Source organism: Lolium perenne, chromosome 2 (genome assembly GCF_019359855.2).
Source record: "Lolium perenne isolate Kyuss_39 chromosome 2, Kyuss_2.0, whole genome shotgun sequence".
NCBI classification, from domain to species: Eukaryota; Viridiplantae; Streptophyta; class Magnoliopsida; order Poales; family Poaceae; genus Lolium; species Lolium perenne.
The window spans coordinates 12,685,987-12,702,600 of NC_067245.2; the positions used below are offsets into that span (position 1 = coordinate 12,685,987).

The 16,614-nt window shown below is 45.5% G+C and overlaps 2 protein-coding genes across 2 annotated transcripts; both read left to right on the forward strand.

Moving 5' to 3' along the window:
* Positions 1 to 384: 384 nt before the first annotated feature.
* Positions 385 to 10,357, forward strand: LOC127331200 (glycerol-3-phosphate dehydrogenase SDP6, mitochondrial). The gene is made up of 7 exons (XM_051357272.2): positions 385 to 839; positions 4,140 to 4,613; positions 5,130 to 5,461; positions 6,130 to 6,290; positions 6,758 to 7,016; positions 9,622 to 9,919; positions 10,053 to 10,357. The coding sequence occupies exons 1-7, from the start codon at positions 470 to 472 to the stop codon at positions 10,058 to 10,060; spliced, it is 1,902 nt and encodes a 633-aa protein (XP_051213232.1). The 5' UTR covers positions 385 to 469; the 3' UTR covers positions 10,061 to 10,357.
* A 3,825-nt stretch (positions 10,358 to 14,182) lies between these two features.
* Positions 14,183 to 15,588, forward strand: LOC127331204 (probable cinnamyl alcohol dehydrogenase 6). Its single transcript, XM_051357275.1, has 2 exons — positions 14,183 to 15,003; positions 15,116 to 15,588. The coding sequence occupies exons 1-2, from the start codon at positions 14,278 to 14,280 to the stop codon at positions 15,470 to 15,472; spliced, it is 1,083 nt and encodes a 360-aa protein (XP_051213235.1). The 5' UTR covers positions 14,183 to 14,277; the 3' UTR covers positions 15,473 to 15,588.
* Positions 15,589 to 16,614: the final 1,026 nt, after the last annotated feature.

Sequence of the window (16,614 nt, forward strand, 5' to 3'; positions counted from 1 at the left end):
CATCATATATGAGTAGTTTACATTAATTATTCACTATTTATGCATTTTTAGATGATTTATGAGACTTTTATATGAAGTTATTTTATTGGTATTTAATTTCTGGGGGAGAGAAAATCTCTTTTTCGTATTTTAATGCTTCAGGACCTTACGGAACTCAAAAAGCTCCGAAACTTTTACAGCTTTAACATTTTTACACGAGAAGCAGTTGGAGGCTTGGATCACGAGAAACACAGGAGGAGCAGCTGGATCCAAGGGAGTAGCACTTTTTAAGGTGATTTTCAGCTAGTATTTGCACAAAATTATAATCGAGAACGATGGAGATCGACTCAGCGTTCTGCTTCGAACGCCCATTGACATGACACGGCCCTGAGGTCCACGGTTCCGCCGAATAAACTGACGCCATTTTCTCTCGGTGCCCCGTGACGCCCCAACTCCTCAACCCACCTGCGATCCCACTTGCCCGCCCGCCATGGCCGCGTGGCGTCTCCGCGGCGCCGGCACCGCCCTCGCCGCCTCCTCCGCGCTAGCCGCGGCGGCCGCCGCCGCCGCGGCCTGGCCGTCGCCGGCGTCCGCCTCCGACTCCTCCCCGGCGGCCCTCGAGGCCGCGCGGCAGCTCGTGTCCCGCCCGGACGCGAGGCCGCCCCCGCGCTCCGCGCAGCGGGCGGCGCTGGCCGGGTCCACGGCCGCGGAGCCCCTCGACGTGCTGGTCGTCGGCGGCGGCGCCACCGGCTGCGGCGTCGCGCTCGACGCCGCCACCCGCGGCCTCCGCGTCGGCCTCGTCGAGCGCGAGGACTTCTCCTCCGGCACCTCCTCCCGATCCACCAAGCTCATCCACGGCGGTGCGTGCGCGCGCGCGCTACTGCTATTCCCAACCCTAGGCCCTTCAGAGATTCTCGTTTTGCACGTTGATCCTTGAGATTTTTTTTTTTTTTTTTGCAATATATTCCGTTCGCTTACGTCTCACTTAATTACTGCCGAATCTTCCGGAGGAGCGCTTGGCCGATTAGATTCCATGGTCCACTCACCCACTACCATCTTCTTAAGTTAAGAGCATCCCCACTCGTTTGGGCTCCCCACGCCCAAATCCGGACGAAACTACCTCCGGATTGGACGAAATTAAGGCGTGGGGAGTACCGTATTTCCAGTCGTCCACCCGGAGTTCGGCGGATAGAGTTTAAATTCAAACAAACCGCCGTCCCGCGCTACAAGTACGGCCAGTTGATCGGCAAAAGGAGCAAAAGGATCAGCCACAGATCGGCGATCGGAGGGAAATTACACGGAAACAGGCTCGTCGGCAGTCCCGGCCGGCGCGGCCGTCCGACGGACCAGTTTCCTCACACGTCGTGGCCGAAGCGGCTGCGGCGGCGGATGATGAACCAGCGGCAGTGGACGTCGAAGCAGCCGCAGTCGACGAGGTAGATGGTGAGGAAGACGAGGTATGAGCCGGCGGAGACGACGAAGGACTGGCCGGAGTGGCTCGGAGGATGTCGTTGCGGTGGCCCTGGTACCAATTCCTCGTCTCCTCGTCCATCAGTTCCATGTCGCCGCCGCCCATGAGGAACGCCAAGTCTGTGTTCCTCTTCTTCGCCGCCGCCGTCGTCTTCGACAGGCGATCCGGACGCCTTGGTTGGCGAGCATCTCCCGCCACCGCCGTCGAACTTGTCGTTCCTCCCGTCGGCGTGCGTCCTCAAGTCGGCCCGGCACTTGTCGATCGACGATCGCATCTGTCGGCGGGATTGCCCGTCTTTTGAGCTCTTTGAGCTTCTTCTCGGCCGAGTTCGGGCGCCCTTCCGCCGCGCTTGCCGCCGGAGCGTCGGGGTTATCTTGCTCGGTCTTGCTCTTCGACAGGGTCGTGCGGACTTCCTTCCACTTCTCGCACTTCTCGAGGCGGGCGTAGACGTTGAGGAACTTGAGCTGCAGCTGGTGTCGTCCGTGTACATGTCCAAAGCTCGGCGCAGTGGGGAAAAAGAGCACGGAGATGCGGGGCAGCTAACGACGATGTACCTCGGTGATGCAGGGTCGACGGAGCATACCTTTTGCTCCATGTCGTGGCCGCCGATCGGCCGTTTCTCGCACTCCTCCCGTATGCCGTGCCATTTGTCGCACGCCGTCTCGCATGAGCCCCCAATGGGTGGCCATTGCCTTGTCTCCCGGAACACGTTCATGTTCGTCTTGTTGAAGTAGGGATCGACGAGTTTGCGCTCCTCGTACGCCCGCTTCACTCGAAGCCAATATGTGTCGAACGACCGATTGGCCCCGATGATGCCGTTCGTGGACACGGTCATCCAAGCTGCGGCGAGGCGCGCCTCTTCCGTCGGCGGCCGGTTGTTAGGCGGGTCGGCTGGCGGCGAGTCCTTCTTCCTCTTCTTCTTCCCCTTCGACAGGTTGGCGGCGGCTTGAGTTGGCTCTTCTTCTTCCTCGCCTTCTTCTTCGACGGCTTGGCTTCCGTCGGCAACATCCTCGCGATGCTCGTTGCGCGCCGCCACAGCTGCCGTCGCCCTCGTCTCCTCTTGCGTGAAGAACCCCGGGCACGCAGCGGCGGCGGTCATGAAGAATCCCGGGCTCGCAGCGGCGGCGGTGGTGCCGGAGGTGATCATCTCGTGGATCTCCTCTTCGTTCGGCGCCGCCATCGCACCGAACGCGAGCGGCCCTCGTCGCATGGCCGGCGAGGTGTCCTCGAACAGGCCGCCACCGCCGACGCCAAGCTCGGGCGGCGACGGTGTGGGCTTGGACGGTTGGACGTAGGCGCCCTCTTGGAACACGGCAGTCGGCGACGGCGAGTACAGCGAAGGCGAGAAGGAAGACGGGGAACTTGTTGTACCTTGCGTCGGCCATTGGCCGGGGAACATGCCGCCGCTATAGGCCATGCTGATCAGCCTCGCTTGTTCCTCCTGGGCCGCCTCCGCCGACCTCTTGGCGGCGGCTCTTTTCACCCTCTCCGCCCTGGCGCTTGTTTCCACGTCGCGCCGTTGCTCGTCCGCCGCCCACTCGGCGTTCGACATGCCCGGCGGCTTCGTCTTCTTCGCCCGCATCTTCCTCGCCGGCGCCTTCGGCGGCATTGTGGTGGACGAGAAGACGAGGAGGAGAGTGGTGGTGGACGAGAAGACGCCGCCAGGAACTGGAGCTGGAAGACGAGGAGATTGGGGGATTTCGGCGGGAGAGAATGGGGATATGCAAGCAAATTGGAGGGAATGGGGATATGCAAGCAAATTGGAGGGAATGGGGATATGCAAGCAAATTGGAGGGAAAATCGACAGGATTAGGTTTTCCAGTCGCCGACTACGCGGGTCCACACGACGTTTCGCGCCAAAACCTTTCGTCCGGAGTCCCCGAGCGCGCCCCGGGGGGCCGGGGGTGGCGTGGGCTCGCCGGATGGATTAAGGGCCAAATCCGGACGAAAACGAGGAACCGGGGGCGCGACTGGGCCGAAATTCGCCGTCCGGATGGAAAAAACGTCGCTCGGGGGCCTCGTCGGGGGGACGAGTGGAGATGCTCTAAGTAGACAAGTCAATGGAAACGAAGAGTGTGGGTTAGGGCTGCTTCATGCCTGGTATTTAATTTACCTGTTGGCAATGGGCACTTTCCTACTTATCCCCTTTTGTGTACTGGAACAATTAAATGATACATTTCTTGTCACACCTGAATTCCTCTGGACCGAAGTGCATGGAACAGAGTTGATTTTCCAGCTATGAGTATAGTCTGCTCCAATTGCATCCATATCTATCTGACACCAGCACCAATCAGAAACTGATAGCATGTTTCGTGGAATAAATCCCTAGAAATCAAAGTGACACATATTCACAAAGTAAAACCTAACTGATGCTGGTATTCAAAAGTCAGAGCATGTGAGAGACAGTAACGAGCAATACTCAGTGCAGTGTCAAGTTAATGGCCCTTTCTAAAAGGTTATCAGAGCTTGTGTCTTAGATCAGTTAATAACTTACCTGCTTCATTCAGTGTGGTTATTTCTAAGGAAAGAGAACAACAGATATACTTTTTAAGCAGCCATTTTGAGAAGCACACATTTCGTTGTTTAATCTCAAGTATGTTGATTGGGCCCAAAGCCCATAGCATGTATTAGTGATTGGTAGCACAAATTTTCATTGTTCATCACTTTTTGCATTGATCCATTTGTACAGGCGTGCGTTACTTGGAGAAGGCAGTGTTCAATCTTGACTATGGGCAGCTGAAGCTTGTTTTTCATGCTCTTAAGGAACGCAAGCAAGTTATTGAGAACGCTCCCCATTTATGCCATGCTTTGCCGTGCATGACTCCTTGCTTTAACTGGTTTGAGGTTGTATACTACTGGTTTGGTTTGAAGTTCTACGATATTGTTGCTGGAAAAAGGCTACTACATTTATCACGGTATTATTCTGTAGAAGAATCAGTTGAACTTTTCCCTACCCTTGCAAGGAATGATGGTGATCGTAGCCTACGAGGAACGGTAGTTTACTATGATGGTCAAATGAATGATTCTCGTTTGAATGTGGGGTTAGCGTGCACATCTGCAGTTGTTGGTGCATCTGTTCTCAATTATGCTGAAGTGGTGTCCCTCATTAAGGATGAATCTGGTGAGAGGGTCATTGGTGCACGCATCCGTGACACGCTATCAGGTAGAATAAAGTATGTCTTTCCTCTTTCCACTATGTGAAAGATAAAATCGCTATAAAGTATGGCATGAGCTATCTTGTTTTATGATGCTGCACATCCATTTAGTAAATATAATTTACAAGTAGTGGACTATTTCTAGTTTCAGATGCATCTTGTTATCTTAAACATGCAGACCACGGGAATGGGAGGAAATTTGATTATACAATGATCATAGCAGTTTGGTCTGAATCCTCAAATGGTTAAAGCTGCACTGCTAGAAGCCTATAACTATGTTATGCTATACCAGAAACATGTAGGCAGTTAACTTATGGTATACAAGATAACAAGTATTATGTTAGCATGGATAAGGGAAAAACGATACTGTGAGAAGTAGGTTATGTCTTTCTATTTTTACTATACTAGTACTTTCCGTGAACCATGATGTGAGATTATCATCTGGAATTGTTTTGCTTATTTAGATAACTATGCACTATGCAGTAATCTTATATAGTTACTTAACTTCTGATTTTGGATATCAGGTAAGGAATTTGACACATTTGCAAAGGTGGTTGTTAATGCATCAGGAGCATTCTGTGACTCAGTAAGGAAGATGGCTAACAATAATGTAGTACCCATGATATGTCCGAGCAGTGGAGTGCACATTGTACTTCCTGATTACTATTCCCCTGAAGGGATGGGCTTAATAGTCCCCAAAACCAAAGATGGTAGAGTTGTATTTATGCTGCCATGGTTGGGAAGGACGGTTGCTGGGACAACTGATTCTAGTACAGACATAACAATGCTTCCTGAGCCACATGAGGATGAAATACAGTTCATACTGGACGCAATATGTGATTATCTTAATGTTCAGGTTCGTGTGCTTGTGTATATATAACCTTTTTAAAATTTGTTTTCCATCACCTTAAACCTCTCTGTACGTTTGCTGGGTCATGTGCTTGAGTATGTGGATGACATGCTCATACAACACCTTGTACATGGGAATCAATCTAGAGTCTGCTTCCCATCTAGGAAACTTAGAATGCTCCGACTTATGAATGTTATGATGTTTCTTGAGGAAAAGTTAACCTTTCAATTCACAAGCTATTAAAAACTACTTATGCCCATGGTTTCACGGCACATTTGAAGTTCTGCATCGATTCTCTCAGCAAGGTAGCATTTTCATCTAATTTAAGCATTGGGTCATGGTGAGAAAACCAAGCGCTCGAGTACATACTAGTAATGGTAGAACATGATTAAATGGGTCGCTTCTTATATGGTAACGCATGTCCAACTGAGTACTAAAAACCATGCATTGCTAAACTCGGTACAATCCGAAGGGCTTGTAACTGGGTTAACTTTTTTCTGCGCCTCTTCGCTCATTGATTCCTAGTTATGTATTCAAGATGCCCCTTTGTATTTTAATACTCAAAGTCATGTGCCTACCTTAATTCCTTTTGTATATTTCTGTTGCATTTCCATATTGTTTTCATTGTGTGGAATTTTTTCTAACTGTACAGATATATTTTCATTGTTCATTAGGTGAGACGTTCAGATGTTCTTTCTGCCTGGAGTGGTATCCGCCCATTGGCCATGGATCCATCAGCAAAGAATACAGAAAGTATTTCTAGAGATCATGTTGTATTTGAAGACCACCCAGGGCTTATAACAATCACGGGTGGAAAATGGACAACCTATAGAAGGTAAAGGGGTCCCACAGTTGCTAATTATATTCTGTGTACACATGATAGAATTAAGCTGGTTTGGTTCAAATTTTTTCCTTGGTTTACTATCATTCATATCTTGATGGTTGTATTTCCCATGCATTTTTTTGCATAATTTAGATGATCATATATGTTGTACTATAATTTAATCATTCACTTGATAAATTATAATTTGACCGTCAATGATTGCATTAGTGCCATTTATTGTTAGTCGGAACATCACACTATGCATACGTTATCTGCTATTCCCTCCGATCCATATTACTTGATGTTAAAGTGGATGTATCTACAACTAAAATGTGTCTAGATACATCTATATTAGCATCAAGTAATATGAATCGGGGGAAGTATTTCTTTGATGGAATGGTAGGCTATATGGGTGCATTAGCAAGCATGTGCTAATACATAAGTTCCACTGGTGTATCCTGATGATCTTGTTTATTCAGCATGGCTGAAGATGCTGTTAATGCAGCAATAAGGTCAGGGAATCTGAAGCCAGCAAATGGCTGTGTTACTGATCATTTGCATATAGTTGGTGGATATGGATGGGACCCTGCTTCTTTTACTGTGCTTGCTCAGAATTACAAGCGAATGAAAAAGACGTATGGTGGCAAAGTTATTCCGGGTGCAATGGACAGTGCTGTATCAAAACATCTGTCACATGCATATGGAACTTTTGCTGAACGAGTGGCTGCAATTGCCCAGGTTTGTTATCCCTTGACTATGGCAACTTACATATGCAAGCTACGTTTCCGCAAAAAGAAATAGAAAGTTCTGTTTAGCCTCTTCTAATTACGCCTCAAAGATAAGCACTTACTGGGGTTACTTAGGTCTCGTGTTTCTCAAAAGAAAAGGACTGTGAGCTGACCAGCCACGCGTTCATGTTATAGCTTTTAATATATAATAAATACATAGAGTGATGATCTATCACTAAAAATAATGATCTGCCAACCTAGCAGTCTTTTGTAGACTTATGTTGTACTCCCTCCGTTCAAAAATAAGTGTCTCAACTTTTTCTAGATACATCTGTATCTATAATTAAAGTGTGTCTTGATACATCCGTATTCAAGACAACTAAGAAACTTATTTTTGGACTGAGGTAGCAGTTACTTACCTTGCTATGAGCTTTATGTCATGACTCATGAGGGATGCACAAGTCGAAATAGGATTCAGTAAATTGGTATGTTCTGTTCTATTGTGGAGGCAAAAAGACACTTGTTTTTAACATAGGAGGCAATAGGACATGGGTGGGTTGAATACCGTTCATCTAGTCACGTGACTTGAAATCCTTGAACATGCCTCCCGCGGAGCAACTCGAGCTTTTATATTCAAAAAATTGGTAGAACTCGCCGTTTTAAGATCCAGAGTTCCTCTGGGTTTTGGTGAAGCGAAGTGGGACACACACCAAGGATTTTGAGTCCAATGTGCTAAACTCAAGAGGATTTCCATTCCTCTGGTCTACCAGCCAGAACCTAGAAGGACACTTGACACAAATTGACACAGCTAGACTGAAACACTGCTTGTCATCAGATCAATGGTTATATTGTGATTAGGCACAATCATAAAAATCCATAGTTAGTAATAAAAGACCCATCAGGACAATGGCCGATGTTTTACTTTTTGTGTGATTATTTAGCATATCTATATATTTTCTTGTTAACCAGTCATATACTATTAATATACACTAGATAGATATCCAGCAACATAAGCACAAATCACGCACAGTAATACCATCCATTTAGCATGTTGCTGTTAAAGCTGGCAATGGTTGGGTAACTGAACTGTACCTAAACTAAAACCGCGTGAACCAAACTAAACCACTAAACTGTGTATTGAAACCCAACCCAAACTGAACCACATGCAATCCCCACCTGAACCGAACTTAACTGATGCCACAAACTGTACTTTCAACCTATGTGTAGAGATCAGTTCCCAGCTAGCTAGCTCCTTTTACATGGAAGCTAGTTACGCATGCACTCGACATGCAGGGAAGCATGGACTGGCTGGCCATAGGCTCTAATCCAGCCGATCCTTTCATGCCGATGCGCTGACCCGTCCGAAAAAAACCGGGTCTTAACCAAAGTTTTAATCAGGTTTACCCGAAACTGTTTGGACCCATAACCAGCCAAACCCAACTGTTTTCCTCATGAACCAAAACTGAACCCAACTACCGACAAACTAGACCCATTCCCACCCGAACTAATCAAACCCAACATTAAAAACTAAACCATCCAACCCGGTTAAACTGGAAATATTCTCAGGTTTAATTGCTGTATAGATCATTTGATCTCGCAGATGTATGTGATATCTGCGCACCATTACCACACTAAAATTGTGAACCACATGCGGAAATGGAATGTTCATTAGAGGCATAGCGAGGCCTCAACTTGTGAATTGGGTAAAGTTTCGTAAATGGTTTCATTCTGGATCGATGTGTGCTGACATGAGGTTCAGTTTAGTGAGTTATTAATGCTTGAGTAGAGTAAGAAGACATGAAGGAGAAATTTCGTCTCACTTTTTGGTTTATTATCTTCATAGAGATTTAAAGACCCACGAACCCACAACCTCATGGCTAGCACACCATTTGATACACGCGTATTGGACGCCACATGTTGCTCTCTAACTCATACTCCCTCCGGACTGATTAAATTGACACGGAGTCTAGGCAGCACTAGCTTATACGTACATAGAGCCCCACGTCAATTAAATACACCAGATCTAGTATTTCCATGAGCAGCCATGCAGTTCACACAATTAATGGACTGTATTTCACAAGGATGACAACGTGTTGTTTGCTTGTGTATGTGTTTGTTGAATTATACCCCTAAAATTTCCTGTAATTTAATGAATACATCACAGTTGATGATACTTCAGTTTGCATATTCAGGTTCTCTGAATATATATGATGCGAACTAAATTTCTGCTTTGACTCTAAATTTCTAGACCACTTCAGTTTTTTAACTGAAGTTGTACCAGCAACCTATAATTGTTAACACTATTTGATTTCTTTGTTTATCAGTGCATCTCTTACATTACTAATCCACTTCTCTTGATTTTCATGGAATTTATTATTTGATTTTAAATTATGACACTGGGTTGTATTTCTATATTTCATATGAGCTGCCAGTGTATGCCTTTACCGACTTTTGACAGTCTGGATAGCGTAGCCTCAGTAGTTGTCAACTATTCAGTATTAACGTGCATCATTTCAGTGTTCAACTACACAATATGCGTATGCTGATTCAGCTAGTTCTGCTTATGTGGTTTCCATACCAATTCCATATTACCCGTTAATCGCTTCATTTTCCAGGACGAAGGCTTGGGAAAGCGACTTGCTCATGGATACCCATTCTTAGAAGCTGAAGTAGCATATTGTGCTCGTTACGAGTACTGCGAGTCTGCTGTCGACTTTGTTGCAAGGAGATGCCGGCTTGCCTTTCTTGATACAGATGCTGCAGGGAGAGCATTACCCCGGATCATTGAGATTTTAGCGTCGGAACACAAGTGGGACAAGGCAAGGCGGAAGCTTGAACTGCAGAAGGGTACAGAATTCTTGGAAACCTTCAAGTCATCTAAGAATGCACAATTCAGAGATGGTAAACATAATGGTGAGTTTATTAACGTATGGGAGTGGCGTTTTGGCACCCAGGAGCATATGCTCCCGGTTTTTAAACTTCGTTTTAACGTATGCCCCTTTTATACTTCAGGTGGGCTTGTAATCTCATGTTTGTTTCTTTTCAGGGCAATGACCGAAAACATAATTACTGTGAATAAGCGTGGGGTTATACAGTTCCGTGACAGTCATGTGATTGAACTTCAAGAAAGCAGGCTCCAGCATGGAAATTATTCGGTGGATGTGTGTTGGTCCTGATTTTTTTTTTATTTTCCCCTATCTACACGTGGCTGCGTATCAGATATGTAGCCAAATGATCTCATCACCATGTCTTAGTTGGATATATATGGTAAAATAGTTGGTCTAAAATAAAACTGGATCAAGGTATATGGAAAACTGATAAGGAAACCATGTTAATCATCTTGTTTCCACAGAGATGTGTCCAGTTCCATTCAATTAACCAGATTTTCGTACTCCCTCTGGTTCATATTAGTTGACTCAACTTTGTCTAGATACATAGACAAAGTTGAGTCAATTAATTTGGATTAAAGGGAGTGCATGCATAAAGCTAAAATGTTTTGGATAACTCACTTTAACAACATATGTTACAACATCCTATTTTGGGTTATTTGATTTTCGTACATGCATAAAGCTAAGATGTCTACCAGGTTATAACGATTTGTAGGACTGCATTATATACGGAGTATATTTTTTGAAGTAAAGATTCTTTTGCACTGTATTTGAGATTTCTCACCCACTTAAATCTCTTGGAAATATTTCCTTTGCTTTTCCTATATAGATGTATTCTCTAGCGTGGTTTTTTTTTTCATTAATTCTACTATTACGGCTATTTTGAAATGGTGGACTGCAAGCACATTCTGTGATGTTTCCCAGTCTTTGAAATAGCCAAACATTTTTGTGTTTCGAACTGCATCTTGCCTGTTTGGCTCTGTTTGTTGTTTCTAGTTGTTCCTTGACGTGCCATTCAGTTCTTCGACCAGATTTTTTTCTAGAATGTTCTGTATATGTTCTTGGATTTTCCCATCCGAACTAGGCACAGGGATTGAATCGAGCACGTCCATGTTGCCCCAATAGTAGACGATGCCTGGCTATAATTTTTGACACAGAATGCACGCACACCACAACAACACCGTCCTTATCAGTCTAGAAAGAACCACTTGCGACCGAGTCAATGCCTGTGAAGCGGTTTGCACGAACAGTTTTCCAGTACTTGGCAAGTCGGTCTTCATAGCTCACGCTTCGTCACCTGAATTTCACACTGTTTTTTCAGCGACCGTCATCGATGTGATAAACTGGACTTTAGTTGTGGAACAACTTCGTTTAGAAAAAATAACGTTGTGGGAGAACTACGTCTAGTATTTGGAGGAAATCATAGTGTTGTTTCGTGAAGTTTGTGGTGCAAGTGCCACCCGAACCAATTTACCTGGAACAAATCACAAGCCACACCCGCGTTTTTCCCTGCCAAACACGGGGACTCGGATCATACTTTCACCGAAAGTGTAGGTCCACTTTCCATCCATTGAGACTGTTATCGGTAGCTTGTTAATGGTCTTTTTTAGAATCTTAAAATAGTTTGCCAAACAAACGAAACAAATAAGAAGTGTATATGTTAATACTATCAATCTTGACAGTGAACACTTTCAACTTGACTTATTAATTTCGTTTTTCTTTTTTTCTTTCACTTCCCCTCTTATTTACATGTATTTCGTCGATACATAACCAATTGGTGTCGTATTACAACACAGATAACTAGATAAGGTATTTTAACCTCAAGATTTTTTCTCCAACATGTGGGTTTGAGGAGTGAAACCGTCAAGTACATGATGTGTTTTAATATCCTAGGAGCATATATTTTCAGTCCACATTATTTCCTTTATCAAAAAAAAAAAAAAATCAGTCCACATCACAACATCAATGGACCTCTTCTTTTATTTTAGATTCTATCCACACATGGTATGGACCCATTAGCCAATTGGTTGATTATCATGGAAGATGCATTGCAGCTGTAGGCTTGTAGCTGCATGTATGCATGCCGATGTTAGTTACGTTCAGCAAAGGCACGTGTCTGTCCTACAGTGATTCTAGTTCTAGTATAAATATTAAGCTCTTGACAGTTAGCCTGCCATCAATCTCACGGATTGCACGCAAAACAAACTCTCATGGATCTTGAGAACTAGCACTAGTAAGCGATACATATATTCAATAGAATATGAGATATTAGAGTATACCAAAAAGGTAGAAGGTTTGAGCTTTGGTTGTCAGCCCCACGGTGCTTTTGTTTGGAATGCAATGACATACAAATCATCATTGGCCATTGCTTGAATTCACTTTGTTGTTAGAGTAAATTCCGGGTTTTACCCCCTAATTTCATATTTTTGACAGTAATTACCCCATTTAACAATTATTCATCTATATTACCCCATTTAGCATAAGTTTTGCCAGCTTTTACCCCTTTTAAAAATACATTTTCATCAGTGGCATACGAGAGGCCAAATGCATGCAGCACAGGCTCCGGCCGCTAGAATCGATATGCCAAAAGGAAGAAATAAAGATGTAAGCCTAAATGTACATGCAACTGAAGGTAATATTATGGAAATAATTATATCATTGGAATATTGTTAGCAGTAGTTTATCTTCCAAATATGGTTTTCTTGGTGAAAACTTGGGGGGGGGGGGGGGGGGGTGGGGGGTAATTATTTGCAAGTTGAAACATGATAGAGAATACACAATGTTAGTTAGCAGATGAATAGTCCCCAAGAGGGAGGTTCTGTTCTTCCTTCCAACTAAGTTTGTTAGCATTTTGGACATTTAAGTATGATATTTTGCAAAAACTCACTCAGAATAAGTCATTTCTGAATTTCACCATTTTCCATAAATGAACATACACAAAAGAAACTATTCTCCTGGAGTGAAAGTCACTAAACATTTCGCATCGCGATGACCCAAGTTCCAGCCTCTTCTGTGATGTTCGAAATAACCACCCTCGCGAGGTTGGAGATGCGCCTGAAAATCCCCTAGTGGCGCTCATTCCACAGTTTCCATGCGGTAGGGTGACAATTCATTCTTCAAACCAAACATGTGGTAGTAAGTCTAGTATGCCTTTTTTCCATCGAAACTAGGGATAACAATTCAACCAAGCACATCTTAATGCACCAATAGGACTCCACGAATTCGTTGTTGTAGAGATTGGGCGTGATTGGTATCTTCGTGATATTAATATATATTCTTTATCAAAGAAAATATGACTACATGAAAAAAGAGATGGCATTGCCTAAAAAGAAAGGAGGAGATGTTTTTCTTGAAGAATCTACAATAGGTTTCCCCATTGCTTAATTTTTATTGGTTTTGTTTTTTGCTAATTACAACAGAGACGGTGCTAGAGAGAAGCACCTAAAAAACCCAAACAAAACACTAAATGCAGGCGTCCGCAAACAATCTCATCCCTGTCAGTCCATGCTAAACTGAAGGACCATTTTGCGACTGAAACTACTTGGAGCCAACGCCCGTGGAGTGGTCTGCACTCTGCACACACAATTTTGCCGTCCTTGCCGCTTGCCAGGGTCAAGTGGGTCTTCGTAGCTTCATTTTCCACCTATAGTGACCTAAAGAAACGAAAGGACCAGACGAGCTGTAGTTATCTGGAGTCTGGTCACGTTTCTTCACCTGAATTTCACACTGTATTCTCAGCGACCGTGATCCATGTGATCAACTGGACTTCTCAATGACAGCAATCGATGTGGTCTCGTGGTGATCTGGACTCATGGTTGTGGAACAACTTTGTGAAAAGAAGAGTTGTGGAACAATTACGTCTAGTTTTCAAGGAAATCACGGTGTTGTTTCTCTTGCGTTCGACTGAATCAGTTCGCGATGTCACCCATGCAAGTGCTAGTCGAGCTAAATTCCTTGGAACAATCACATTGTAATATTCCATTGAAAGCATAGGTCCATTCCCTATCCCCTTGAGCGTGTTATTGCTAGCTTGCTAATAGTTTTTCTAGCATCTTAAAATGGTTTACTTAACATATACAAAACTTTTTTATTAATTAATAAAACTGTCGAGCTTGACAGTGAACCCTTCCAACTTGACCTGGCTTTTAGTTTATTTGATGCTCACATGTGAATGCAGTCCTAGCTAACAGTAGCAGGTCAAGCAACCACTCCCGTAAACTACTTAACCATAACCTCCAACACGACCTGACCGGGACCAACCGCGTTAAGCCCTCTATAAATAGCTGTGGCAAGGAGATGCTGTAATCACGACTCACAACCAGCAGCCAAGACATCACGAATCTCATACAAAGACACACTCTCCACACACTTCAAATAGCTGTGATGGAGGTGACCCCGAACCACACACAGGCGGTGAGCGGGTGGGCGGCCATGGACGCGTCCGGCAAGGTGGTGCCCTTCTCCTTCATGCGCAGGGAGACCGGCGTCGACGACGTGACGATCAAGGTGCAGTACTGCGGGATGTGCCACACCGACCTCCACTTCATCAACAACGACTGGGGCATCACCATGTACCCCGTCGTGCCCGGCCACGAGATCACCGGCATCGTCACCAAAGTCGGCACCAGCGTGTCCGGCTTTCGGCCGGGCGACCGCGTCGGCGTGGGCTGCATCGCCGCGTCCTGCCTCGACTGCGACCACTGCCGCCGCTCCGAGGAGAACTACTGCGACAAGGTCACCCTCACCTACAACGGCATCTTCTGGGACGGCACCGTCACCTACGGCGGCTACTCCGACATGATCGTCGCGCACAAGAGGTTCCTCGTCAAAATCCCCGACAGCCTGCCGCTCGACGCCGCCGCGCCGCTGCTGTGCGCCGGGATCACCGTGTACAGCCCGATGAAGCAGCACGGGATGCTTCTTGGCGAGGCTGGGAGGAGGCTCGGGGTTGTCGGGCTGGGCGGGCTCGGCCACGTCGCCGTCAAGTTTGGCAAGGCTTTCGGGCTCCGTGTCACCGTCATCAGCACGTCGCCGGCGAAAGAGCGCGAGGCCAGGGAGAACCTCAAGGCCGACGACTTCGTCCTCAGCACCGATGACAAGCAGATGCAGGTACGGAAATACATAAAAATTCGATAGGATTTCCGGGCAATCGCAAGTAAACGGAGTCAACTCAAATTGAACTAAGCACTGAACTAATAATTTATTCTTGCTGTCAATTCAGGCCATGGCGAGGAGCCTCGACTACGTCATCGACACGGTATCGGCGCAGCACTCGCTTGGACCCATCCTGGAGCTGCTAAAGGTGAACGGCAAGCTGGTGCTGGTGGCTGCCCCCGACAAGCCGGTGGAGCTCCCATCATTCCCGCTTATCTTCGGCAAGAGGACGGTGAGCGGGAGCATGACGGGAGGCATGAAGGAGACGCAGGAGATGATGGACCTCTGCGGGGAACACAACATTACGTGCGACATCGAGCTTGTCTCCACTGACAGGATCAACGAGGCCTTGACACGGCTAGCGCGCAACGACGTCCGCTACCGTTTCGTGGTCGACATTGCGGGGAACGGCTCCAAGCTCTAGTTATTTTACTGCTGCATTGCTGCTGTACATGTGAGAACAAATGTAACTTGTTTGTGAGAGGGGCGTTTTGGCTCTCGGATGCGCATGATTCCTTTATTTAAAAATATATTTAAATACATTTGAAATGTTAAATATATTTCAAAAAGAGTGCCATGTGTACATCTCCACATGCTACATGTTCACAAGGCCGTTTCAAGAAAAACCAACTTTTAGTGTGGCCTTTGTAGTAAAGGACAAAATCCGATGCCAAAATATCGCTTTATCGCGAAACTTTATGTGCTTATATAAAGTGCCGAGACAAACAAGCAAAAGTTTTTTTTTCTATTTGTTTTTGACATTTTAAAATTGGTATTTGGGTAAAGGGAGTGACAACAGAAAAGAGTTGTCAAATCATGCCAATAAGAAGAACGCATCGATTCTACAAGGTACCGGGCTTGGATGTTTAGATTCGCGTTGTGAGTTGTGCAAATTCGTTTCGGTTCGGGGTGTTCTCTTCAAAATGAAAGTTCAAATCTTGATGCGAAAAGGATGACTGGACATCCTGTGATAAGACCGTGACCCTAACATATGTGTAGCGTTGCATTTTGACAATAAGAATTGTATTTTAGAAAATCTGCTTCTTGCGAAAAATTCAACAATGAAAAGACGTCAATCCGAGGGATATACAATTTGAGATAAGAATTTTATTTTAGAAAATCTTGGTGGGACTAATTCAACAATGAAAATAACATCAATCGGATGATATATACGATTTAAGAGAGATAAATTTTCTAACTTTAAGAGTTTAACGAATTTATTGCATACAAGCGCCTTTGCATTTCAGTCCTTGCTAAAAGCTAAATTCTCACATCAACGTATTTATTTTCCTTTCAGTACTAATTAGTTGGAACATACCAACTAGGCCTAGTTGAATATATGGAACCGTTGTCCTCCGGTGGCATGTGAACACACTCCAACTTATCATCCTGCATGTTGTAGCAGTACGCCGCACCACTACCGACGGGAGCCATGAAGTCATCGTGAAAATAAATCCGTGTTCCCTTGCTGTCGCGACCGTCTCTGAAGGTACTGTGGTAGCAATCCAGGAACAACTCGTGGTTGCCACCGATGTCATCCCCGTTCACCTTGCGCCAGGCCAGTCC

Excerpts from the sequence above, each read along its gene's own strand:
- LOC127331200 (XM_051357272.2), top strand. The coding sequence starts at position 470 with ATGGCCGCGTGGCGTCTCCGCGGCGCCGGCACCGCCCTCGCCGCCTCC. Across the intron at positions 5,462-6,129 it reads GTGATTATCTTAATGTTCAG|GTGAGACGTTCAGATGTTCT; the intron begins GTTCGTGTGCTT and ends ATTGTTCATTAG. Across the intron at positions 7,017-9,621 it reads GAGTGGCTGCAATTGCCCAG|GACGAAGGCTTGGGAAAGCG; the intron begins GTTTGTTATCCC and ends TTCATTTTCCAG.
- LOC127331204 (XM_051357275.1), top strand. The coding sequence starts at position 14,278 with ATGGAGGTGACCCCGAACCACACACAGGCGGTGAGCGGGTGGGCGGCC. Across the intron at positions 15,004-15,115 it reads CCGATGACAAGCAGATGCAG|GCCATGGCGAGGAGCCTCGA; the intron begins GTACGGAAATAC and ends CTGTCAATTCAG.